This window comes from Electrona antarctica, assembly GCF_951216825.1.
Source record: "Electrona antarctica genome assembly, chromosome: 4".
In the NCBI taxonomy this organism is placed as follows: domain Eukaryota; kingdom Metazoa; phylum Chordata; class Actinopteri; order Myctophiformes; family Myctophidae; genus Electrona; species Electrona antarctica.
In genome coordinates, this window is record NC_136809.1 from 57761099 (window position 1) to 57788879 (window position 27781).

At 42.6% G+C, this 27781-nt stretch overlaps 1 protein-coding gene across 1 annotated transcript in view; it reads right to left on the reverse strand.

Annotated features, from left to right (window-relative positions):
- Window positions 1-12372: 12372 nt before the first annotated feature.
- The window catches only part of muc2.1 (mucin 2.1), a gene marked incomplete at its 5' end in the record, with an annotated part of 64269 nt that continues 48860 nt past the window's right edge, over window positions 12373-27781 (reverse strand). The window contains 16 exons of the mRNA XM_079498491.1: window positions 12373-12614; window positions 12978-13101; window positions 13714-13753; window positions 14763-14891; window positions 15574-15675; window positions 15782-15904; window positions 16661-16701; window positions 18470-18574; window positions 19444-19624; window positions 20622-20653; window positions 21736-21836; window positions 22201-22270; window positions 22487-22662; window positions 23551-23761; window positions 24525-24708; window positions 25986-26233. Of these exons, the coding sequence (XP_079354617.1) occupies window positions 12383-12614; window positions 12978-13101; window positions 13714-13753; window positions 14763-14891; window positions 15574-15675; window positions 15782-15904; window positions 16661-16701; window positions 18470-18574; window positions 19444-19624; window positions 20622-20653; window positions 21736-21836; window positions 22201-22270; window positions 22487-22662; window positions 23551-23761; window positions 24525-24708; window positions 25986-26233 (2099 nt within the window). The 3' untranslated portion in view covers window positions 12373-12382. The remainder of the gene's footprint in view (window positions 12615-12977; window positions 13102-13713; window positions 13754-14762; window positions 14892-15573; window positions 15676-15781; window positions 15905-16660; window positions 16702-18469; window positions 18575-19443; window positions 19625-20621; window positions 20654-21735; window positions 21837-22200; window positions 22271-22486; window positions 22663-23550; window positions 23762-24524; window positions 24709-25985; window positions 26234-27781) is intronic.

Consider the following 27781-nt stretch of genomic DNA (forward strand, 5'->3'; position numbering starts at 1 on the left):
TAGCTTTATTGTGATTTTAATTTTGACGTCTTGTTTGAGTGTTTTAATAACCAAACTATATGTTATACTTCTCTAGCCTCAGCAGCCGCGGTGGATGATACTATAGCCGCCGTAGTCCCAGCCCATCCACAGCCACCGCCACCGTCAGCAAGAGGTGGGAGGCTGGATGTTTTTATATATTTATTTGACGTTCATTATTTCTTTTGAATGTCTGTTAATAAAAGCATTATATTTTCTAGCCTCCGCACCGGATGCAACCATGGATAGTTTAGATACAACAGCAACAGCGTCAGGTTGTATCACAGCCCGTCGTCCACAGCCGCCACCAGCAGCAGCAGCAGGTATAGATTAATGGGAGCTTTTTTGTAATTTGAGTGACTCGTTTAAATGTTAATTATTGCTTGAGTGTTTACTCTATTATTATTATTTTCTAGCCTCATCTGATTCAACTTTGGACACAGCAGCAGCAGGAGGAGGAGGACAAGTCCTACTCTCAGCTGTGGAGGAGCCACCAGTACAGCCCAAAATGCAAACGTTTCCTGTGACTAAATTTTCTGGGAAAATGCGCTGCTTTAATCGAGACTACTATGGCAAATATCCCTGGCTGGAGTACTGTAAAGAAAGAGATGCTGTGTTCTGCAAACCATGCAGACACTTCCAAGAGATGAGTAGTGAGAAAACATTTACTACTATTGGATACAGAGACTGGAAGCATATCGGTACAGCCTGTGACAAGCACAAGGTCAGTAATAGCCATAACAATGCACAAAGCAAACTGCTTGCATACGGAGAGAGCCACAACTCGGATGGCAGAGGGACAATTGTAAACCAGTTAAACAGAGACAGAGTCAACGCATCTTATGTAGAGCGAAATCGGGAGCACATTAAAGTAGTACTAGACATAGTTCTGTTTTGTGCAAAGCAGGACCTCCCACTGCGGGGTCACAGCACCACAGAAGGAAACAAAGGCAATTTTCTGACACTTTTTGATGTGCTAAGAAAATATGATTCAGAGATTCAAACTCGCCTTGGTCAGCTAAATAAAAATGCTCAAATGTTGAGCTCAGACATACAAAATGAGCTACTCGAATCGGCTGCTTCCCTCCTTCTCCAAAAGATAAAAGATGATTTGCATGCAAAACAAAACAAAGACGGCTCTGTTTCAAACAACTATTATGCCATATTGGCAGATGAGTGTAAAGATATGTCAAAAAAAGAACTTGTTGCGGTGTGCCTTCGGTATGTGAAAGATGGAATGGTCAAGGAACGAGCAGTAGGGTTTTTGGATACAGCCGACATGAGTGCGATTGGAATTTCAGACAAAATCCTACAGGTGTTGGCACCTTTCGATTTAGATCCATTATTGTGTGTCGCATTCTGTTTTGATGGTGCCTCTGTGATGTCGGGGAGCCATGCAGGAGTGCAAGCTATACTTAAACGCACTTTCACAAAGGCAGTGTATGTGCACTGCAATGCCCATCGCCTTAATCTAGTTCTCTGCAGTGTTGCAAAAGCGTGTGGACATGTGGCTATGTTTTTGGAGACACTGAACAGTTTACACGCATTTATGACTGGTAGCAGCCGTCATGCACGGTTTGTAGACATTCAGAGGGAGTTGCACCCAGGCAGGAGCTGGAACGGTCAGTGGACACAAGGTGGAGCTCCAAGTCGGGGTCAGTTAGAAAGGTGTTAACTTTGCTCGATGTGATCTTGGAAACACTTGCAGAATATTCTGAAAGCACCTGCGCAGCAACTAAACTGCATGCAGGAGCTCTTCTGCAACAGATTCAGACCAAAAAGTTTCTATTTCTATTAGTGACATTTGGATTGTTGTTTGAGGTGTCTGATAGTGCAACAAAGGGACTGCAGTCGTCCACGTTGTCTGTCACAGACTGCACGCATTTGATTGAGAGCCTTAAATCAAATTTTAGAAAGTTCAGGAACAATCCAGATGACTTCAATAAAGTAATCAAATTAACTGATGACTTGATGACACTACACGATATTGCAAATTGGGATGTCGGTAGTGTCCGAACGAGGAGATTACCTGCAAGGTTAGATCCCTCTGTGTCTGTGGTTACATGTTTACTCGGTAAATTTGAGGCAGCTGTGGAATGAGATGCTGGACCGTCAAATCACAGAGATGGACAACCGTTTTCAAGAAGACACTTACGGTTTTGGGCGTGCCGCTGCTCGGCTGCTGCATGCCAGCCACAATCCAATACATTTGGAGAAAAATAATTTGTGAATTTCGCATGTGACCATTATGATTTAGCTGTCAGTGAAGCTGACTGGACAGTCTACACGCAGTATATGAAACGTAAGTCTGATGCGGGAGAGGAGTTCCCAAAACTAATTAATGTGCTGGATAATACCCCATGCGACGTCTTCACTGGCATACACAACATGGTAAGAGCACTCGTCACACTACCACTGACATCCTGCACGGTTGAAAGGCTATTTTCCACCACAAACCGCATCAAAACGTGTCTACGGACTTCCATGACAACTTCTCGTCTCAATAATTTGTCCCTGTTGTCATTTGAACGGGAAGAAACTGACAAACTGAATTATGACGAAATCATTACAGTGTTCAACAAAAAGCCCCGTCGTCTCCGATTGATATTGTAATTTGTAGGTTGGAACTGGAAGAATAATAAGAAAAAAAAATGATTTGAAAGTTGGAACAATGCTGTACATGTCATGTCTAAACATAAGCATGCAAGTTTCGTTTAATAAAACTTGGAAAACATTTGGAATAATGATACGTGCCTTGAATTGAATTTATTTCATTTTATTTGTGTAAAATATTTGCTAGTAAAAATTGGAAAATAATTAACTGTCTGCAATTTACCCTGACTGACGCACGTGCACTGCAGTGTGCTGTGAATCATTTACAAGAGCCTCATCTAATTCAAGTGGATTTCTTTCTATTTGTATTTATTATACAGTATGCTTATGAATGATTGCTAGCCAGCAGCTATTGATATTTTATCAGATGATAATGCTCATTTCATGACATGTGTCACGACAACTGCCCGGCTGTCACTGTCACTCCGGGGGCAATTGGCAATATAACCGAAATACGGCAAATAAATAAATGACCCGATTTTTTTACCGCGGTCGCCACGCACGCGCGCGTGCATGCCGGCCCACCTTGCCATAGCGGGGCCCATCTAGAATTGCATTTCTGGCTGCGCCTCTGAGCTGTACTGAGTTGCCTTGTGTGCAGATTCTCTGTGTGGCTCAGAGGCTGGAAGAGAGGGTTCCACAGATGAAGCACCTGCTTCTTCCTCCTCATCCTCCACCATCGCCAGCATAGGTTCCTCTGGTACGTCAGCAGTCGCACAGAGGCTTTGTAGCGTCTGTTGTAAATCAATAATAAAAAAGAACAGTCAGTATTCAAGGCGTTTGTCACTAGTGGTTCTCAAAGTGGTGTCCAGAGACCCTCAGGGGTAAGATAGGGAGTTCCACAAGTTCCCCATCAAAATGAGAATCTGTTTTATTTCACTATTATTTCACCTGCTAGAAATTAGCCCACTGAGTGAGAATTGAGCGGAATTAATTACTATTCTACCAATTTACAATGTAGGCATTTAGCAGAAGCTCTTAATCCAGAGCGATTTACAGTAAGCAAGAGCAACACAAGGAAATAGATCAAATGCATAGAAATAGTCATCTAGGATCATAAGTACACTAAGATAAGCAGTCCAACAGTAGTATATCCAAATAGACAGGTGCAATTATGGTTTGACCCTAGAAAAATTGCAACAGAAGGTTTCTCAACTGTTTTGTGTAGTATTAGGTGTCCTTAATAACATACTAAAAGTTTACCAAAGTTTGACCATGCGAAAGGTGTCATTTTCAAGGTGCCAGTTCTTAAAAGACCATTACTCATCCATTATTCATCCTAGACAAGTAATTTTGGTGTCTAACCCTATGTTTTAGTTATCTAGGAATCCAATTAGCTTATATAAATTAGAGTTATGATTATAATAACTAGTGTATTTGAAAAAAGTGGTTATAAGGTGGTTATAAGTGGTTTTAAAGGAATTTATGTTCAAAATGAACGCTTTCCAATATAAATTTACATTTATCCTTTTTCCACGTGCCATAATGCCCATCATTGGTGATTTGTTGGCTCTAAATTCTGAACCAGATGAGCTATAAATACAAACTCATGGTTTCTAACCACGAGAGATATATACTGTAAATATTTTAGCCATAATTTCCCTCTATTAAGTATTATTGTTCTGGGGTGTTTCTTTGCAGAAAGACATCCCTCTGGCTGTATTTTGGTTTTGTTCTACTGTTTCTGTTGGCATTTCCTCTGTTTATGTTGACAATCATCCCTGGCAGGGACGTGCATCGCCAAGCCGGACATCCCTTCACTGAGTATGGATGGTCTCTCAGTGATGGTCCCCTGTCCATCTAGAGCCAGCCTGGCCTATGCCAGAAAATCTGTTCATGTGCCAGGGACTGGAGACAAGATGCAGCAGGAGCTTCACTCCATTCCTGACTGGGGATGCATCACCATTATCTTGGACTCTGGCTGGCATCCTGTCATGAAAGGACGCGATGAGAGAGATCACTGGGCCTCATGCGCCAACCGTTCTTAAGAAGTTCTTAAGAGGAAATTTGTTCTTAGACCCACTTAGGAAGTTTTTAAGAAGGTTTTGGGATCCCTCAATCTTTTCTTAGCTGTGATTTGTTCGTAGGTAAGAACAGAATCTACGCACACTGTGGAGCACTCTTAGGGTGCCTTTTTCGTTCTTAAGTGCAATCTGAAAACATAAAGGGAAAACAGCGCCATCTGCATGATGCTCAAAGTTTGGTCTGAGGACCTCAAGGGGTCCTTGAGGAAGTTCCAGGCAGTCCACAGCAAAATATGGAATATTTTACCACTTTAATCCCATTTTATACTTTGAAAATAGCCAATATACAAGCTCACAAACGCGTCCCATTACTGCCCATTTTGAGCTTGTAGATCGGCTATTTTCAAAACATTTTGATAAATCTTCAAAACATTACCCTAGCAGAAAAAATTTTCATATGGGGGTCTGCAGAATGCATGTCAATTTGGGGGTCATTGACATGAAAATGTTTGAGAACCTGGTTTAGAGTTCACAACCCAACCCAAACAAACGCACCATACCCACCACATAACCCCCCCCCCCCCCAGTTGACTATTGTGAGATAAATAATAAAATACATTCATGAATATTGAAAATATTAAAATATTGAAATATTGAAAATGTGAAAACTTCTGTTCACTTCAGTACCTCCACAGTATTATTGATTTTTAATGTTTGGAGTCTGGTGTTCCACCATATTTAGACTTTAGTTTAGGTATTCTTGACTTCACTCAACTTTATTTCTATGTGTGAGGTCCTGTGAGCTGCAATCACACACAGGTGTGACTGCAGGCAAGGCCATGGAGTCATGCAAAACCACACCCACCTGGGTGAACACAGGTAGGAAAGTGAATTACCAATGCCTTATATGGGATTGGTGGGGCGGTTCCCTATGGTAATTAGGATGCTAATTAGGATATGTGGGGCGTCTACCTATGATAATTTGAATGAACTGGCACACCCCTTCAAGTTACGAGGATTTGGATTCATCATCATAAGAACATGCTTACGAACAATTCTGCCTACTTAAGAACGTTTCATGAATCTGACTGGACTTCTCTTAGGAATTCACTTAGGAAGAAATGTAAGAGGAAAAGTTATTGGAACTTATTGGCGCATGAGGCCCAGTGTCCCTGGACAGCCAAACTTGCCAGGGATCTGCCACAGGCCCTCACGATTGACTGTGTGAAAGGCCTTGGTGAGGTCGACAAACACCATATAGAGACCCTTCTGCTCTCTGCACTTTTCTTGCAGCTGGCAAATGGAAAAGATCATGTTACAGGTACCTCTGCCTCCGTGGAAACCACATTGGGATCCAGGGATAACATTCTCAGCATGGCTGATTAGCCGGTTGAGGATGATTCTTGCTAAGATCTTTACTGTGATGTTCAGGACTCAGGAGGGCTATACCATGATGGTTATCGCAGTATGCCCTGTCCCCTTTCCTCTTGTAAACATGCACTATGGATGCGTCCTTGAAGTCTGGAGGGACTTCCCCCTATCCAGATTACCTGGTACAGGTGCCATGCCTCCATTCTTGTAGATGTCTGCAGGCAACCCATCACCTCCTGGTGCCTTTCCAGAAGTGGGTTGTTGGAGTGCTTTCACTGTCTCTGCACTGGTGGGGGGGTCAGCCAGATCAGCTTTGATTGGCAGCTGGGGTATCGTGGCAATATCCTCTTCGGAAATTGAGGACTCTCTGTTTAAGACCTCACTGAAGTGCTCTTCCCAGTGTGCTAGGATGTCACTCTTGTCAGTGAGCAGGACACTTGTCAGAGGAGCGGACTGGAGTTGAGCCAGTGGTTTTGGGCCCATAAAGAGCACACAGAATGATGCATGCATCTGAGACATTCCCAGTCAGGAATGGAGTTAAGCTCCTGCTGCATCTTGTCTCCAGTCCCTGGCACATGAACAGATTTTCTGGCAGCCTTTGATACAGCTACATGATATTGTCTTGTTCATTGACATAGGCCAGGCTGGCTCTGTAGATGGACAGGGGACTGCATTCCCGTCACTGAGAGACCATCCATACTCAGCGATGCACAGTGGCGGCTCCAGACCATTTTTACTGGGGGAGCTATAAGGGAGCTTGACTAATAATGGAGGTGCTATGTCCCGCTATGCGGGACGATTTTTTTGTTGTTAGGCCTACCATTAGGAGAGATAACAGGCCATGTTGATCAAAATAACATGTTTTCTAAGTTCTCTAATTGTGTAGACTTAAATTAACTTAAGTAATGCAGCTGTTTAACAATTATTCAACTCTTGAGTGTAAAATTGAACCACTTGGTTTCATTTTACACTCTCAAGAGTTAAATATTTATAAGGGTTCATTTGGTTACCAACTCTCCATCATTTAGCTGGGGACCACCTGGAACCCCCTCAGGGACCACTGGTTCAATCAGAACCACTGCTTTTCAAGTTTTAAATACTCTTATCAACATGGGAGAATGCTTGCTTTATTGCAAATGCCATGGAAGAGGGAAACAAAATCATAAACTCAACTCAACACATAGTCTCACACACACACACACACACACACACACACACACACACCCAGGCGAGAGCTCTCTCTCCTGTAAGCACGCACGCAGTCAGGCTGTCAACATTAGCTTTAGCATTAGCATGGTCTGTGTAGCATCAAGCTATCACAACTGACTCCTATGTTTGTCAACCAAAACTGCCAGAGTTTTGCTTTTGCCCAATTCAAAGAGCTTCTGATCTAACACATTGTGGAGCAAATAAATTAATAACGAGCCCAACGAACGCGACGACTCGAGTGCTCACAGCTCAACTGCCCAGCCCACACTGGTAGGCTACACTCTGCGCACCGGTCCTGCACAGGCTGACGGACGAGTCACTGGGAGAGAGAGTGGGGAGAGAGGCGGGGCTCACTGACTGCCTGCATTCACATGAATGCGTCTCTCAACCATTCTGTCAAACTTCACCGTGCGTTAATCGCGCGTTAAGTGGGGGAAAAATTTACATTTTGTTTGAGAATTTCTTGGGGGTGCTACAGGGGTGCTATGGGATTTTTGGAGGTGCTATAGCCCCCGCAAGCCCCCCCCCAGCGCCGCCCCTGGCGATGCACGATCCTGCCAGGGATGATTGTCAACATAAACAGAGGAAATTCCAACAAACAGTAGAACAAAACCAAAATACAGCCAGAGGGATGTCTTTCTGCAAAGAAACACCCCAGAACAATAATATCTTTCGTGGTTAGAAACCATGAGTTTGTATTTATAGCTCATCTGGTTCAGAAGCCAAACCTATTTTCTGGGTGCTAGTATTGTGGTGGCCATATTGGATATCATGGAAACTTCCAATACAAACCATTATGGTATTCATATCATTGATCAACCTGTGAAGTTTCGTGGAAATATCCCTCAGTTAAAAATGTTGCCCTATTCACCCGCATTATAGGCTAATGGGGGCTAATATTGTGGTGGCCATATTGCATTTCCAGCAAAGAAATTGACCGGTGTGTCCATATAGGTTGTGATTCTATTGGGTCATAGATATTTCTGGTGGTCAACCTTTGATGTTATGGCAAATGCAGGTATCCAAAAAGGGGTGGTTTGCCCCCCTGGGTAATAGGATCTGACAGGAAATGTAATGTCTCTTTTCTTTTTCATGTTTGCAGCCATTTTGACAATATGCAAGCTCAAGAAAATATGTTCCTTCTGTGCCATGAATCTTAGCCAATGGATTAATATTGCTTGTGTTTGCCAAAACAGTCAACAGTCATGGTAGAAATCATGGTAAAGCACTATTTCGGGTAGTCACTATCTTGTAAATATGCACAATAAGGGTCCAGACACACCCAATAATAAAAATAGGTATTCCATTGAGTCTCTCATGGTCAGAAACCATGAAATAGAACGGTGTAGTATGAAAAAAGCAAAAACAAAAAATAGGGGTTAGCGGTACTGAGCCTTCACGTGGCGGCCCTGTTTTGACTAATTTCACAGTACCACACAGTAATAATGCATTTATTCCTTAAGTAAATTGTTGAAAGCTTCAACATAATTTGAATTACAAGTAAAATCACCAATGATGGGCATTATGGCACGTGGAAAAAGGATAAATGTAAATTTATATTGGAAAGTGTTCATTTTGAACCTTTAAAACCGCTTATAACCACCTTATAACCACTTTTTCAAATACACTAGTTATTATAATCATAACTCTAATTTATATAAGCTAATTGGATTCCTACATAACTAAAACATAGGGTTAGACACCAAAATTACTTGTCTAGGATGAATAATGGATGAGTAATGGTCTTTTAAGAACTGGCGGCGGCCATCTTGAAAATGACACCTTTCGCATGGTCAAACTTTGGTAAACTTTTAGTATGTTATTAAGGACACCTAATACTACACAAAACAGTTGAGAAACCTTCTGTTGCAATTTTTCTAGGGTAAGGTGCCTTTTTTTCATATATGCCCTCACCTAAAAGAAAACCAATAATCTGTACATTGAAACTATGAAACAATATAGCTGTGGTTTTCCAACCAGTGGACCTTGAGTTAGGGGTTCCAGGTTCCAATGGATCCTTATAGATCTTGAACCCTTGAGTGTAAAATGAAACCAAATGGACCTGTATGGTTCCATTTTATGCTCTCATTTCATTTTATGCTGTCAAAAGTCAAATTATTTTTAAACATCTATTACTTAATTTACAAGAAGTCTACACAATTAGAGAAGGTAAAATCATTATTTTGATCAACATTTGCCTGGTATCTCTCCTTATGGTACCAACATGGAATTGTGGACAAAATATTATCGAAAGACAACAAAATATTATTTCGTTTTAGAGGCTAAATATCATCAAATGGTGGTCCGTGGCTCAAATGCTGAATAAATAATGTGCCTTGATATGACAATGGTTGAAAACCACTGCGCTATAGTATTATCAGGTCAATAATGACCTGGCAACCTACCATACAGCAGATTACACTCTTTCCACTGTCATCCCACCACATATTATAGAATTGTTGAAGTATGTACTGAATGTAATACAAGAATTCTCATACAGGTCCCTGTAACTTATTGTGTTTACTTTATTCCCCAACTATACAAATCAATCACAATTGATATGTGATACAATGAGAGCAAATGACTGAAAAGGCTGGAATACAGTATTGGATAATGATATTATTGTACTTTTAGCTTTTGCACATGTATAGATAACAATTTGTTAGAACTGAACTTTGCATGATAGGATCTCACACATTGTATAGCCTACAACTGCTCAGTGATGGCTCTGGCCTGGGGCTCATATCACCAACATCTTTACACTTCTAAACGTACAGCTTCATTTCTCCTCCCATTTGTTTTCATCCTAGCATAACATGCTAACGCATGCTAACGTAAGAAGGGCTACTGTAGTTGTAAAATGTAAAACTTACCCGAGACAGACCAAGTTTATTCACTGCAGTAGATGATCTCCCCGTGGTCGTGGAAGTTTGCCCAGGTGACTGGATCGAAGGCACAGAACCCTTCATCAAACTCACACGTTCCAGAGATCTAAATCCCATTTTGTGAGCCATTAGATCACCTGAAATGTAATACTCGTCCTTGAAGTGAGCCCCACAAATGACGGAGTTATTTTCATGTACCGAGGATGCAGTGAAATCAGGTCTTTTCACCTGCACAAATCGAACCCAGGACCTGAACGACGGACTGCCTTTCTTTGGGAACAGGTGTACTCTATGCCCTGTAAGGCAGGAGTTTGTACACCCAGCACAAACACATAGTTTTACCATGATGTCGAGTCGACGAAATGTAAAAAGAGGACGTACTTCCTAACCACAGAGCCGCTCTCTGCTGCCCCATCCTACGTCATCACAACAATGAGTCGTGCACGCGTATGAAATGCATTTTAATCAAGCGCGTTCATGGAGGGCCGACTCGGCCCGAGAAAAAGTGCGATAAAATCGCTAATACTGGGTCAACTTTCTTTTTTTTTCTCGTGATAGTCACTATTAGTAAGAGAAATCTATGAAAATCTGGGAACTAAATCGTTACCAAGAAATTTCTTCACCAATGTGTTTCTAAAGGTGTCTAATAACATGTACTAAAAGTTTGAAATTCAACTCCCGTGGGAAAATTGAGTTATTAGCATAATATGTGACCATACCCATAACATCCTATATAAGGCAAAAAAGTCCAAATTTCATCATTCTTTAAGTAGCATGTGACATATGAAACTAGGGTGTTTGCATGATTCTGAATCCATTCCAAGCATTAGTTTTGCACAAAAAACACTCCTTGGTAGGAAAACGGCCACACAAACGTGATGAGGTCAGCACATTTGGTCAACTGGATATGGCCTAATTTAGCCCAAGGAGTGTTTTTTGTGCAAAACTAATGCTTGGAATGGATTCAGAATCATGAAATCACCCTAGTTTCATATGTCACATGCTACTTAAAGAATGATGAAATTTGGACTTTTTTGCCTTATATAGGATGTTATGGGTATGGTCACATATTATGCTAATAACTCAATTTTCCAACGGGAGTTGAATTTCAAACTTTTAGTACATGTTATTAGACACCTTTAGAAACACATTGGTGAAGAAATTTCTTGGTAACGATTTAGTTCCCAGATTGGTCAAATACCTGATAAAATGCCCTTACTATATTGCCCTAGGCCCACATTGTCAATTAATAAAAAAATGCAACCTGAATGCTGTCTTTTAAGCTTCCTACAACTTTCAAAGAATAGAATTCTCAAGTTCATGATTATAATACTAGACAATCTGATAATATGCATCCTCCCTTCAGCCGTACGACTCTTAGCCAGTTCTCCATAAAAGTCAGAGGTTCTTTACTCTGGAATTCACACAGGCCTACTTATTGCCAACTCCTCATCTTCACTCTGTAACTTTAAACATAGATTGAGGGCCAGCCTCTTGAAGCAACCCTCTCCACTTGATTCTAACGTAATGTAGCTTTATTGTGCATACTCATTGTGCATACTCATGCAGGTACATTTAGGCACACTCAGGCTTGCACGTGCGTGCTCGCGCGCACACACACACACACACACACACACACACACACACTTCACAAGTGTAAATACTGTATTTGTTGTTGTATTTGTTATTTTCCATACCTATGTTTGATTACTTTGTCTCCTTACTATTTGTATTATCTTTGGTGAGAACCACATATAAGCCCTCCATGGGTTTCTTTTCTCAACTGCACATTCTCTTTTATTGATGTTACCTTTTTTGTACTGTTTCTATTGTGCGAAATAAAATAAACTAAATACTAATATGGAGCTACAAGGTTTCTATATACATATAATCTATAATCTTTATAATTTTTCTGGACTGCAACAGCGAGGCCAGCTCTACACGTGCACACCTCTTTGACTTGTACTGAGTGAGCTTGTAGATCTGCTACTTTTGAAACTTTGAATTGAATGAATTTGAATCCTGAAAAGTCACACTTTTGAACATAATGAGGTTTCCACCCATGTCTTCTGTGGTCTCTAACATTACACCTAGTTACATGTTTAAGCATTTATTTCATATTTACATGTCGATTTCAGCTCTGACACTAATTTCAGACATGCTCTAGTATGTGAAGAGTCTGCCTGTGATATTAACTAATTTTGGATAAAAAAAAGATGAATATTAAAAATGAAGGAGCAGAGACACGGATACATAGTTGAATCTTTATTAAATGATACATATAATTGGTAACTGGGGGGAGGGGTGGGGTGTGGGATGGTCTCAGACAAGGCTGAAACTCCTCCTCTTCCTGCCAGGGGTGCGTCCATGCGATGATGCCGCGGCGGCCATCCCGTGGCATTCCGTGAGGCTGCAGAGACACTCCTCCACGTGCACGTAGCTGAAGGGAAGCAGCTCCCCGTCCAGGCAGCGCAGCAGGACCGTCCTGTTGCTGGAGCTGGAGCCCTGGCAGCAGGAACACTGGTGCTGCAGCTCCGCAGACACCTCCGAGTATCTGGGAGGAGAGGGGAGAGGAGAGGAGAGGAGAGGAGAGGAGAGGAGAGGAGAGGAGAGGAGAGGAGAGGAGAGGAGAGGAGAGGAGAGGAGAGGAGAGGAGAGGAGAGGAAAGTGATGAAGTGAGTTGATCAAATAGAATCCATTTTCGGGTACTGCTTTGTCTATCTCTCGCTCAAATGTTTTCAAAAACATTGTCTGTCACTAGTATGTGTGTGTGTGTGTGTGTGTGTGTTTACATGGCTGTCATGTTGGAACGAATGTTAACAAGACATAACTCACCGCTGAATTCAGCGATTGACCAATCAGAATCAAGCATTCAACCAAGCCATGTAATAAAATATAATAATGATAAAGTAATTACTTGGTATAGGTGTTGCAGGCTCCCTGGCAGTAAGGCATGTCCACTTCCTCTACAGCGGTACATCCTTCATGAGTGATCCTTGTCTTCACACTGCCCAGCTTACAGGCCCTCTCCCTCTCCACACCTGATGGGAGATTCATTCATTAAACAGGTCACGTTGACTAGCTTACAGGCCCTCTCCCTCTCCACACCTGATGGGACATTCATTCATTAAACAGGTCATACTGCCTAGCTTACAGGCCCTCTCCCTCTCCACACCTGATGGGACATTCATTCATTAAACAGGTCATGCTGCCTAGCTTACAGGCCCTCTCCCTCTCCACACCTGATGGGACATTCATTCATTAAACAGGTCATGCTGCCTAGCTTACAGGCCTTCTCCCTCTCCACACCTGATGGGACATGCATTCATTCATTAAACAGGTCATGTCGACTAGCTTACAGGACCTCTCCCTCTCCACACCTGATGGGACATGCATTCATTCATTAAACAGGTCATGCTGACTAGCTTGCAGGCCCTCTCCCTCTCCACACCTGATGGGAGATTCATTCACACTTTAGGCAGATTTAGCAGACACTCTTAATCCAGGGCAATTTACAGTAAGCAACACAAGGACATACATCTAATGCATAGAAATAGTCGTCTAGGATCATCAGTGTAAACATGAATATTGTATAAAACCAATTTGGTCAGATAACTCACAAATAGATTATCATTATACACAGTCATACTCACACGTGGTACAGCATCCATCCGCAGCTGTCTGTAATGTATCCTATGAATACAAAAGGCAAAATCACATAAAAAAATGACAAAAGCAACTCAGAATGGTCGAAACATGTTGACATAATAAAGGCTGTTCCCTCTTTTTACACGTTGAGTGCCCGGATCTTCCGTTTTTATTATATTTTTTTAATCTGATGTTTTTAATCCGTCTGTTCCAGGAGCACTTTTGAGTTTTAAATTTACTGACGTCTCCGGTGAGCCACCTGGTTGCATGTCTCTTTCTCTCAGCAACTCGAATGACCAGATTCATTTTGCAGTGTGATATAATAAATAAATGGTGCATTTATATACTGCCTTTATCCAAGGCGCTTTACATAGATTGTGCATTACATTCACGCACACATTCAAACACCGATGGTGGCGGAATCCATGCAAGGCACCAACCAGCACATCAGGATAAATTAGGTGTTCAGAGTCTTGCTCAAGGACACTTCCACACTAACTCTGGGGGAGCCCACAGGGATCGAACTGGGAACCTTGCGGTTGCCATCCGGCCACTCTACCCCTGAGCCACCACCGATATACAGCAGCATATACATTTGGATCCAATGGTTGCATTTGATCCAGTGTAATTAAGTGCATTTAACACATTCAAATGTCTTGAATGCACATTCAAAAAAAGACCTCTAGTGTAGGCTCTGTGTAAATAGTATGTTTGTCATAAACCATATAGGCCTACTTACAGGTTGACAGTTGTTATGAAAGCCCCCAGGAGTGTTTTGGTGTTATCCTTAATCAACATATTTTCAGATGAGGGTCCGCGGCCAAATACAGATAATTCACTTCACATGAAAAAGGTTGAGCACCACTGACATAGAAACATGGGTTTTTCCGAAAACTGTTTGATTTAGAAGACTTTTTTTTAGAGATCTAAATGGGTTAATGTTGTACCGTACCTCTGTGCTGTTTACATTTTTTTACTGATAAAGTATTCAATCAATCAATCAATCAATCAATCAATCAATCAATCAAACAATCAATCAATCAGCCATACGTACAGGCTGACAGTTGCTCTTCTGGATGGGCGGGCAGAAAGTGCTGGATCTGCTGGTCATGAACGAGCCTCCGTTCTTAACGCAGTTGTAGCGTTCACACTTGTTCCCCGGTGGAGACCAGCTGCGTCCGGGCTGCGGGGTGAGAGGTCACACACACGCGCACACAAGCATGCACGCACGCACGCACACACGCGCACACAAGCATGCACGCACGCACGCACGCACGCACGCACGCACGCACGCACGCACGCACACACACATACACAATTATTTGTAGCTGGAAAGTAACTCCAACATTTGCTGCTTGTAAGTTAAAGATGGAGTGCCACGATTTTTTTCCACCCTAAAACATGATCATCAGGTATTATTATAATATAAGGAGGAAGAACTTTTTCCAAAAAGTGTACAGTATTTGTTAAAATCATGTTTTTATGTGGACACGCCCACCAGTTCATTAAGTATGCCTGGTTTGCCTGGTGGGTGGTGATTCACCTGAACTGAAGCCGCACCCACAGCTGTAGTTGTATGATAAAGGGGAGGGGTTAGGGGAGGGGCTGATAGTGTGATGTCACTATATTACTGTTTATTTCATTGGCCCGTTTGACTGTCAAGGGTTCAGCCTCCAGGAAGAAACCCTAAATACAAAGTTAATGCACAATTGCACATACAAGCGACTCCAGGGTGTCTAATGAAGTACTGTCGCCTCATAGACACATGAAAAACTGGAAAAATACAAAAAGTGTGGCACTCCATCTTTAAGTAACAGAAACGGCGATGTGACTATGTGTTACATCATGTGATAGTGAGGTTCTACCTCCAGCAGGACCATCTCCCTGGTCCCGTTGACGTTGAGGAGACAGTGGGTCTGGACACACTGTCCGCAGCAGGCGTCCAGATCATCCACGTACTCGTATCCCTGAAACAAATGACACCAACCTCATGCACATGTACAGTACACACACAACACTGTGTTTAAGTATTTTATTTAAACACGTGCGTGTTCTAATAAGAAAGTGTCTGACCTGGTCACAGTTCATCTCACAGTGCTGTGGTTCACACAGGATCTTGAACAGGTTGTTGTGAGGGTCCAGTTCTCTGGAACAGACGCAGTCCTGGCACTCTACCACTGGCACTGAAGCCCCAGGCTAGAGGAGAATAACACATTAACTCTACCACTGGTAATGAATGTCGTTTCTGGTGAAAACAAGGTTTTTCAACGGCCGACAGCAGGCGCTGTGATACTCGCGGTCGGGTTTTTCCACCACCGACCGAGAGAACAACAACCAACCAGTCAAGACACCACACACAACATTTTGTCATTGTAACATCCGGTCTACGGATATTTGGCTCTTCAAAATAAGGGTTGGTACCTTGGCAATGTGTGATAGATAGATTAATTAATCCTGGCGGCCAGGCGGTTTAAAATATGCTTAAAAACTTAAAATGCCAATTATTATTGTCTCACGAATGTGACAAAATATGTATACATACAAAAAAATAACATAAAAAATAAATAACAAAAAGTCATTTTTTTAGAAAACTAGGAGCCCATTGAGAACGGCCCTCTTCCACTTGTAGAGACCGGATGTCAGCCGCTCACTTCACTTTAGCGCTCCACTTCCGGTCGCACACGTCTTTGCTGTTTACATTCCTAACATCGCTAATTCTACATGTTGGAGTTGCTGACAGATTCAGCTGCGGAGCTCTGAATCTGTCTTGAGAGATTATTGTTTGGGTGCACACTCCTTTAACAACAAAGTGTATTTGGTTAATAGCATTTCAAGGATAATACACAATAAAGTTTATTTCCATTGTGCTTCTCAACATAAAACACAACAGTTTTCTGGCTGCAGCCAGTGGACTGGATCACGATGAATCGACCAGGCAGGTTCATTACTCACCTCATACTCCATGTTCTTGTGGACACAAACACGTTTGGGCTCTGAGGACAGAATTTAAACACAAATCCACATTTATGGAAGTATTCATACGATAACTAGCAAAAAATACATGACAATTATAATATAATTACAGGTTTATCGGAATGATTATGATGTGATATGCTAATGGTGATCTCATCTTCCTAGACATCCAATCAGAATCAATCATCATTTTACTAGACATCCAATCAGAATCAATCGTCATTTTTTCTAGACATCCAATCAGAGTCAATCGTCATTTTTTCTAGACATCCAATCAGAATCAATCATCATTTTTCTAGACATCCAATCAGAGTCAATCGTCATTTTTTCTAGACATCCAATCAGAATCAATCATCATTTTTCTAGACATCCAATCAGAATCAATCATCATTTTTCTAGACATCCAATCAGAATCAATCATCATTTTTCTATACATCCAATCACAATCAATCATCATTTTTCTACACATCCAATCACAATCAATCGTCATTTATTCTAGACATCCAATCAGAATCAATTATCATTCTTCCTAGACATCCAATCAGAATCAATCATCATTCTTCCTAGACATCCAATCAGAATCAATCATCATTTTTCTAGACATCCAATCAGAATCAATCATCATTCTTCCTAGACATCCAATCAGAATCAATCATCATTTTTCTAGACATCCAATCAGAATCAATCATCATTTTTCTAGACATCCAATCAGAATCAATCATCATTTTTCTAGACATCCAATCATAATCAATCATAATTTTTCTAGACATCCAATCAGAATCAATCATCATTCTTCCTAGACATCCAATCAGAATCAATCATCATTTTTCTAGACATCCAATCAGAATCAATCGTAATTTTTTCTAGACATCCAATCAGAGTCAATCATCATTTTTCTAGACATCCAATCAGAATCAATCGTCATTTTTTCTAGACATCCAATCAGAGTCAATCGTCATTTTTTCTAGACATCCAATCAGAATCAATCATCATTTTTCTAGACATCCATCAGAATCAATCATCATTTTTCTAGACATCCAATCAGAATCAATCATCATTCTTCCTAGACATCCAATCAGAATCAATCATCATTCTTCCTAGACATCCAATCAGAATCAATCATCATTTTTCTAGACATCCAATCAGAATCAATCATCATTCTTCCTAGACATCCAATCAGAATCAATCATCATTTTTCTAGACATCCAATCAGAATCAATCATCATTCTTCCTAGACATCCAATCAGAATCAATCATCATTTCTCTAGACATCCAATCAGAATCAATCATAATTTTTCTAGACATCCAATCAGAATCAATCATCATTTTTCTAGACATCCAATCAGAATCAATCATCATTCTTCCTAGACATCCAATCAGAATCAATCATCATTTTTCTAGACATCCAATCAGAATCAATCGTCATTTTTTCTAGACATCCAATCAGAGTCAATCATCATTTTTCTAGACATCCAATCAGAATCAATCGTCATTTTTTCTAGACATCCAATCAGAGTCAATCGTCATTTTTTCTAGACATCCAATCAGAATCAATCATCATTTTTCTAGACATCCATCAGAATCAATCATCATTTTTTTAGACATCCAATCAGAATCAATCATCATTCTTCCTAGACATCCAATCAGAATCAATCATCATTCTTCCTAGACATCCAATCAGAATCAAGCATCATTTTTCTAGACATCCAATCAGAATCAATCATCATTCTTCCTAGACATCCAATCAGAATCAATCATCATTTTTCTAGACATCCAATCAGAACTTACTGCAGGAGTGCTCTGGGCAGCACTTGCCGTCGGGGACGCTGAGCTCTGGGACGTGTCCCACTGGACAGTTGGTCCTGACCGCTGGACACTTACTGCTGTCACAGTCTGTCCACACAGGGAGAGACATACATACTGCTGTCACAGTCTGTCCACACAGGGAGAGACATACATACTGCTGTCACAGTCTGTCCACAGAGGAAGAGACATACATACTGCTGTCACAGTCTGTCCACACAGGGAGACAATACTGTACATTACTGCTGTCACAGTCTGTCCACACAGGGAGATAATACTGTACATTACTGCTTTCACAGTCTGTCCACACAGGGAGAGACATACATACTGCTGTCACAGTCTGTCCACACAGGGAGACAATACTGTACATTACTGCTGTCACAGTCGGTCCACACAGGGAGACAATACTGTACATTACTGCTGTCACAGTCTGTCCACACAGGGAGACAATACTGTACATTACTGCTGTCACAGTCTGTCCACACAGGGAGACAATACATACTGCTGTATGCTGTACAAGCTCACAGCGTGTCGCAGCGTTCACTTGGTTGCATTTTCAACATGCAACCAAGTGTAAAATGACTTATACTGGATACTCTTGTCCACTAGTCCCTTCCTAACATTTTAGTCTAGTTTTTATTTGTTGACGAAATTGTCAGTATATTTATTCTTAGTTTTAGTCATCATAGCTTCGTTTGGTTTAGTTTTCATCAGTGAAAAAAGGTAGTCGACAATATGTATGTATTCTACTTCTAAAAAGGTAGATCGATCCAGTAGTTTACAAGATTCACAAAAAGAAAACTCACAGACAGACAGACAGACAGACAGACAGACAGGCAGACAGACAGGCAGACATGCAGACAGACAGACCCAATTACAGATGGCTTTCCTCCTATAGAGCTACAACATGAAATAAAACCATGTAAATGCACACAGTGATAACATATGATGCGTCTTACGGCAGACGTAGGCAGCACAGCAGGGGTCTGCCGGGTTGCTCTGGTTGACCAGAACGAAGCCCGGCGCGGTGCAGTTGAGGGCGGCGGGCGGCGCCGGACACACCTTGGGCAAACAGTGGACCGCCTTGGTGGGCTCGTCACACACACACTGCTGGCAGTTCAGCTCAAACCTTTCGTTGAACTGGAAGCACAGAGCCACGGTTAGTACAGTCAACTAAAACTAACAAACAAACAAATAACTAAAATTAAAAAAGTTAACTGAACTAAATAAAAACTAGGAAAGGAAAAGAAAATTATAACTAACTGAAACTGTATTGTGTTTACAAAACTAACAAAAACTAACAGAAAAAATACCCTTAGTTTTCATTTTTGTCAAGTTATTTATAAGCTTAATCTGTTGTATATGTGTATATAATTTTTTAAATGCTATATTTTCTTGAGTTTTATTACACAATAATTACTCTGGCCCTTTTCAATCCTGCACCTGACTTGAAAAGGGCAGGAAAACAACGACAACAAAACTAAAACTAAAACTAATATAAACTAAACTTAAACTAAGCGTTTTCACAAAAATAAAAACTAATAGAAAATAGCAAACCCGCTCTAAAAACCTACTGAAACTAACTGAATTAGAAGAGGAAAAAAAAGTTAAAACGAACTAAAACTAAACTATAATGAAAAATCTATTATACTAACTATTATAACCTTATGCCACAGACACACCAGACAGCAATGTTGTTGAACTGAAAGCACAGACACAACAGACAGTAGCGTCATCATGACATCATCATGACATCATCATGACATCATCGTGACATCATCGTGACATCAAAAAAGCATAAATAAATCACTAATATTGCTCTGGAGAGGGAAGTCTGGAGCACTCTGGTGGAACTGTTGCCCCCGCGACCCGACTACGGATAAGCGGTTGAAGATGGATGGATGGATGGATAAATAAATAATGAATTGAAAACAATTCAATGATTTTTTTCAATCAAAGCAAATTGCAAGAATTTCCATGAATTTGAATTAGTAAAGAAGTAGTTGAAATTGCCGATCTACAAGATCACAATGCATCCCAAAGTGACGCGTTGTGAGCTTGTAGATCTGCTATTTTCACTAGTTTTTTGGGTCCCGGACAAAGTCTTGAGCTAAAAGGATTAGGAACCACTGCTCACCTCACGTGCGTTGCCCTCAGCGTCAATACATCCTGTATGAACACATACACATCATGTTAGGATGACTAGATAACATTAGAGAGAGATAAGACTGACACAAATATATCTTGTTATGTATTCTATTACAGGGGTTCTCAACGTTTTTGGCCGGGGACCCCCGGAAATGCTTTGGCAATGTCTCGGGACCCCCGCCCCGCCCCCTCCCGACCCCCAATATAAATTGACTGCTACAATAACCTTAAACCATTTTGGGCGGGAACCCCTTTTGGTGTTTTAAGCATTGTTATAATTTAGCTATTGAAAAATAGCAGATCTACAAGCTCATAGCGCGCCACCGAGTGGCGCGCTACGAGCTTGTAGGTCTGCTATTTTTGAAAAATCGTGAAAATAAAATTTAAAAAGAAAATCTTTTTTTTTTTTTTTTTTTTTTTAAATAATTTGGGGACCCCCTAAAATAATTTGGCGACCCCCCGAGGGGTCGCGACCCACGGGTTGAGAACCCCTGTTCTATTAGGTCACTGAAAATACATCAATAGACAATGGAAATATAATAAACTATCAATACTATGACAATTTACAATTTGCCGGTGCCAATTGCCTAAAATGTAATCCTGGGCGCTACTCTCCCTCTGCCAACCTGGGGAGAGCCCTGAACTGAGCTCATGCTTCCTTCAATGCATGATGAGTGAGCAGGCCGCTTCTTTTCACCTGACAGGGGAGGAGTTCACCCGGTTTGGACGTAGCGCGTGGAAGGAACATGTTATTCCGACCAGTTCCTTTCCCCTCCATCTGGCGCCCCGGCTGGCCAGGGGGAGGCAGTATAGAGACCAGGATTACTGCATGTTTTTTGTGAGGCTACTACTGTACCTACCCTAGGGGACACGGGGAGCACATGCAAACTCCACACAGAAATTAAGGCCCTTTTGCTGCCAGCCCCACCTTGGGTATGGTCACTGATGACGCTTAGGAGAGAACACGCCCCACAGCGCCAACAGCGTCCCTGGTGGGAATCGAACCCAGGACCTTCTAGCTGTGAGGTGGCAGCGCTACACCGTGCCCCCTAGCAGACGCTCTCATCCACATTCATCTACAGACATATCAAATAAACACGTACCACATTTCTCCACACATATCCCAGACTCCTTGTTGAACAGTTTCGTGCCATCAGGACAGAAGCAGCCTTCAGTCGTAAAGTTCAAGATGGATTCATTTGGACTGGAATTAAACAACAGGTTACATCATTATATTAATGTACTGTCTGTAAGATTAAGCAATAGGTGTCTCTCTCTCACGCACGCACACACGCACGTGCACGCACGCACGCACGCACACACACACGCACGCACGCACGCACACACGCACACACACACACACACACACACGCGCACACACACACTAACTAAAAAGGATAGAAGGGACTGCACAGTACTCCAGGGAATAGAATAGAGACAGACAACTTACTGCATAAAGTTACACTAGTGCTAATACATAACTGTATGCAGTATGTGTTGTCCATCTAACGCAGCGGCCCGAACCTCTTGTATTTTAAAAGTCCATTTGGTTTTAAGTTGGAACCTACTTGTCTTCACAGGTGGGCGGCTCTGCGGGGCCACATGGCTTGTAAACCTTGTCTGCTGGGCAGCTACTGGCTGTTGACGAAGGAGAGAATTTATACAAGAAGTTAGAAGTTAGACAAATAAGACCTTTCCACCAACCATAAATACACAGTATAATAAAACCTTTCCACCTTAAATAGCGCGGCACTCGGTGCATTCAGTGAATTACCACATAGCGTAGTGTGGTTCCTCCAGTGCATTAATCTTACCACATAGCGTAGTGTGGTTCCTCCAGTGCATTAATCTTACCACATAGCGTAGTGTGGTTCCTCCAGTGCAGACACACCCCGGACTGGGCGCAGGCAGCAGCGTAGGCCTGCAGGCTGGTACACTCCACTACAGGGTTCTCCACGTGGCAGCTGTCGTACACGCAGCCCTCGTAGAAGTTGTTGGGAGAGACCAGGTGATGGCAGGCCTCAAATACACTGTGGGATATGACATACAGGCCTCAAATACACTGTGGGATATGGCATACAGGCCTCAAATACACTGTGGGGATGACATACAGGCCTCAAATACACTGTGGGATATGACATACAGGCCTCAAATACACTGTGGGATATGACATACAGGCCTCAAATACACTGTGGGGATGACATACAGGCCTCAAATACACTGTGGGATATGACATACAGGCCTCAAATACACTGTGGGATATGACATACAGGCCTCAAATACACTGTGGGGATGACATACAGGCTTCAAATACACTGTGGGGATGACATACAGGCTTCAAATACGGTGGCGCGCACAGATGGACACTAGGGGGCACCACCTGCCCTTGCCTTCTGGACAGCAATGTGCCCTTTTGAAAAAAGACCCCCTCCCCCCCCCCCCCTCAAATGACCTGCTTTAATTACTTCAGTGTAAATTAGTAGCTAAATGAGTAGTATTACAATGTATTTGTATTTAGTTTGAGTTACCATAACTATAATTAAAGGCATTTGAAAGGCATTTTAAATTAAAAAAAATAATTGTAACTTTTCAGGATGCCAATTAAAAAATAAAAAATAAAAATAGATTACAATTCAAATATAGCAAAAATAGCTGATCTACAAGCTTAAAACACGTCGCACTGTGACGCATTTTGAGCTTGTATATCTGCTATTTTTGCTACAACAGTAATATGCAATGTGGCCCTCTGGAGTGAGTGTGGAAATATAGTGGCCCTCTCCATCGTCAAAGTTGATCCATCGTCAAAGTTGCCCACCCCTGCAGTACAGTACAGTACAGTACAGTACAGTACAGTACAGTACAGTACAGTACAGCACAGTACAGTACAGTACAGTACAGCACAGGTACAGTAGCCTTACCTGCTGGTCAGCAGGTCACACATGGAGTGCGGCTTGCAGGGTGCGTGTGTGGGCGGGGCGGGAGGCGTGTCAGTGGGCGTGACGGAGGGCACGGGGCAGTCTGGCTGGTAGATGTGTGCGGCCGGCCAGTAGTCGGCCATCACCGCGCAGCTGTGGACCAGCTGGCCGCTGGGCAGCATGCAGTCATCGGCCTGGTTGTTGTTGCACGTTCCTGAGCAGTGGTATAGGGGGGAAATAAATGCTTATTTTTATTATTGTTTTTAAGTGGTGCAACCACTTCCTTAAGTGACTATGTGTGTGGCTGGCTGGGTGGGTGGGTGCGTCTGAGCACGAAAACAGCATGGTTGTTTTTCACCACCTGTGCGCAACCTAACACACACACACAAACACACGCACATATTAACTGTATATATGGTGATTTCGGGTGTGCCAGTACAGTACAGTACAGTACAGTACAGGGTACAGTAGAGGGACCCCCACACGGTAACTCTGTCATTTCTCAACCGTTTCGGACGTGGGGCGGCTCACCGGAATCGGGCCGGCACCCTGGGTGCGTTCCTGTGGGTCTGGAACTCCCCCCCCCCCCCTCTTCCCCGGGGACCCCTACACGGAGTTGCACCACTTACTTCACACGGGTGTGATTTTTTTTTATCCCACGATTTTGTAACCCATTTTTCACCCCTGTGTCAATTATCTAATGTGATCTTGGGCTCTACACACCCTCCGCCAACCTGGAGGGGCAGCGGACTGACCTCACGCTTCCTTCTATGCATGAGGAGTCCAAACTGCTTCTTTTCACCTGACAGGGGGGAGTTTCCCTGGTTGGACGTAGCGCGTGGAAGGAACACGTTATTCCAACCAGTTCCTTTCCCCTCCATCAGGCGCCCCGGCTGGCCAGGGGGAGGCAGTTTAGAGACCAGGATTACTGCATGTTTTTTGTGATGTTTTTGTAGTACAGAGCAGTATATACTCACCACAGTGGCCCTGGGTGTTCTTGCCGAAATGCTTAAAGGGCAGGTTGACGCTGAAGCCGGTCACTCCGAACGTGACGACCACGCCCAGCGCTGGGATCTCCAGCAGCAGGTTGACGCCAGAGGACAGCACCTTGAGGCCTCCGTGGGAGTACGGCAGCTTCAGCGGCGCCTCGTCTTTCAGAGCCTGATGGGAACGCCAAGACGTCACAGGACAAAAACAAAGAAGAAGAAGAACATCAACAGGTGTCATCAACATGTCCGTACACTGACAGATGTGCCATGACTTGTCCTTGTCCGTGGCAAATGTTAAGCGTTTCTGTTTTATGTTCTTATTTTGAGAATGTCACAGAGAATAGTGTGTGCACATCTCAAAGCCTATATTTAGGCCAGGTGCTGGATGTCAGGCTTCGAGGCAAACATCAAAGAGGAGAAACAACATCCGCACACTAGTTTCTAGAGCTCCGAGACTTATACTTTATTAACCCATTCAGGCCTGACGTCGAAATTAAAAAAAAAACGTTCGCTCTGAAAGAATATATATTCAAAGATTTGTGCCGCATTTTTACGATTTTTCAAAAATAGCAGACCTACAAGTTCATAGCGCGCCACTCGGTGGCGCGCTATGAGCTTGTAGATCTGCTATTTTTCAATAGCTAAAGTATAACATAATGCTTAGTTAAAACACCAAAAGGGGTTCCCGTTCAGAATGGGTTTAAAGCTATAATATGACACACATGCGTCCTCAGGTCTAAATGGGTTAAGAGGCAACAAGTGCAAATGTTTTTGAAATGTTTTCGAAATGTTTTTTTCTCCTCTTATTTTGATCATAACACAACAATTACTGAACGTCAGTTTCCAGGTTTTCTTCAGAATATTTATGCCAATTATTTATTATGACACATTAGAAATCCAACTAGTACTAGTGGTGCTCATATGTTTTAATTGCAAGGATTGCAATTGTCACAGACCTGTGGGGCTTCTCGCCCCTCAGGGTGTCTTACTGGTTTGAATTTCTGGTTGTTGGCAACCCTATACGTATCGTGTCGTCCTGAACATGAACGTGAACACCTTGCCTGTTTACCCCTAAGTCCACAGCACCCATGAGGTTGTGGTTCTTACCTCTAAGTCCACGGCATCCATGAGGTTGTGGCTCTTACCTCTAAGTCCACGGCACCCATGAGGTTGTGGTTCTTACCTACAAGTCCACGGCACCCATGAGGTTGTGGTTCTTACCTCTAAGTCCACGGCACCCATGAGGTTGTGGTTCTTACCTACAAGTCCACGGCACCCATGAGGTTGTGGTTCTTACCTCCAAGTCCACAGGACCCATGAGGTTGTGGTTCTTACCTACAAGTCCACGGCACCCATGAGGTTGTGGTTCTTACCTACAAGTCCACGGCACCCATGAGGTTGTGGTTCTTACCTACAAATCCACGGCACCCATGAGGTTGTGGTTCTTACCTCTAGGTCCACGGCACCCATGAGGTTGTGGTTCTTGAGCGTGATGATCTCGGAGCCGCGGGCCACGGTGATGGATCGAGGACAGGACACGGGCTCCAGAGGGTCGCACATGACGTTGTCGATGTAGATCTTCAAGTGGTGGCGCAGGACGATCTCCTCCATCAGGACGTAGGTGCAGTTCCCTTGGTAGCTGTAGAAGAGTCCGTCGAACGTGATGTAGTGAGGGTCGCCCCAGCCCTCGCACTGACCTGCAGACACGACAGGCAGACGGACACAGGTTTAGTGGTGACCTCTGTTATAGAGACTGAAGCTTTACCTTTAATGGGCTATATGCACACACAGCATTTTGGAAAGAACTTAATTGGGCCACTTTCCTACTTCCTTCACATGTGTTACCGATGATATACAAGCTCAAAGCTTGTAGATAAGAAATACTTCATAATTTTTTGCTATTTTGAATTGGAATCCTGAAAAGTAACCTTTTCATTTCATTTCAAATGCATTTAGTTATAGTTATGTTCACTTTATGAACTAAATACAAACACATTGGCCATAAAAAAGACAGTAACATTGTATAATTAGCTGAAATCAATAATATATCAGTATTCTGATATTAACCTGCATTAAGTGATGGTGAGGGCTGCCAGTTGCCCATCATGTATAGCCTACAGAGCACTGCTCCGTGTACAATACATACAGGTATGTATTGTACTGTATGTGTTGTCTAGAGTCAACTCACAGTCGCAGGCATAATGCTGACAGCAGTAGTTTTAGAGTCAACTCACAGTCGCAAGCATAATGCTGACAGCAGTAGTTATAGAGTCAACTCACAGTCGCAGGTATAATGCTGACAGCAGTAGTTTTAGAGTCAACTCACAGTCGCAGGCATAATGCTGACAGCAGTAGTTTTAGAGTCAACTCACAGTCGCAGGCATAATGCTGACAGCAGTAGTTTTAGAGTCAACTCACAGTCGCAGGCATAATGCTGACAGCAGTAGTTTTAGAGTCAACTCACAGTCGCAGGCATAATGCTGACAGCAGTAGTTTTAGAGTCAACTCACAGTCGCAGGCATAATGCTGACAGCAGTAGTTTTAGAGTCAACTCACAGTCGCAGGCATAATTCTGACAGCAGTAGTTTTAGAGTCAACTCACAGTCGCAGGCATAATGCTGACAGCAGTAGTTTTAGAGTCAACTCACAGTCGCAGGCATAATGCTGACAGCAGTAGTTTTAGAGTCAACTCACAGTCGCAGGCATAATGCTGACAGCAGTAGTTTTAGAGTCAACTCACAGTCGCAGGCATAATTCTGACAGCAGTAGTTTTAGAGTCAACTCACAGTCGAGGGCATAATACTGACAGCAGTAGTTTTAGAGTCAACTCACAGTCGCAAGCATAATGCTGACAGCAGTAGTTTTAGAGTCAACTCACAGTCGCAGGCATAATTCTGACAGCAGTAGTTTTAGAGTCAACTCACAGTCGCAGGCATAATACTGACAGCAGTAGTTTTAGAGTCAACTCACAGTCGCAGGCATAATGCTGACAGCAGTAGTTTTAGAGTCAACTCACAGTCGCAGGCATAATTCTGACAGCAGTAGTTTTAGAGTCAACTCACAGTCGAGGGCATAATACTGACAGCAGTAGTTTTAGAGTCAACTCACAGTCGCAGGCATAATGCTGACAGCAGTAGTTTTAGAGTCAACTCACAGTCGCAGGCATAATTCTGACAGCAGTAGTTTTAGAGTCAACTCACAGTCGCAGGCATAATGCTGACAGCAGTAGTTTTAGAGTCAACTCA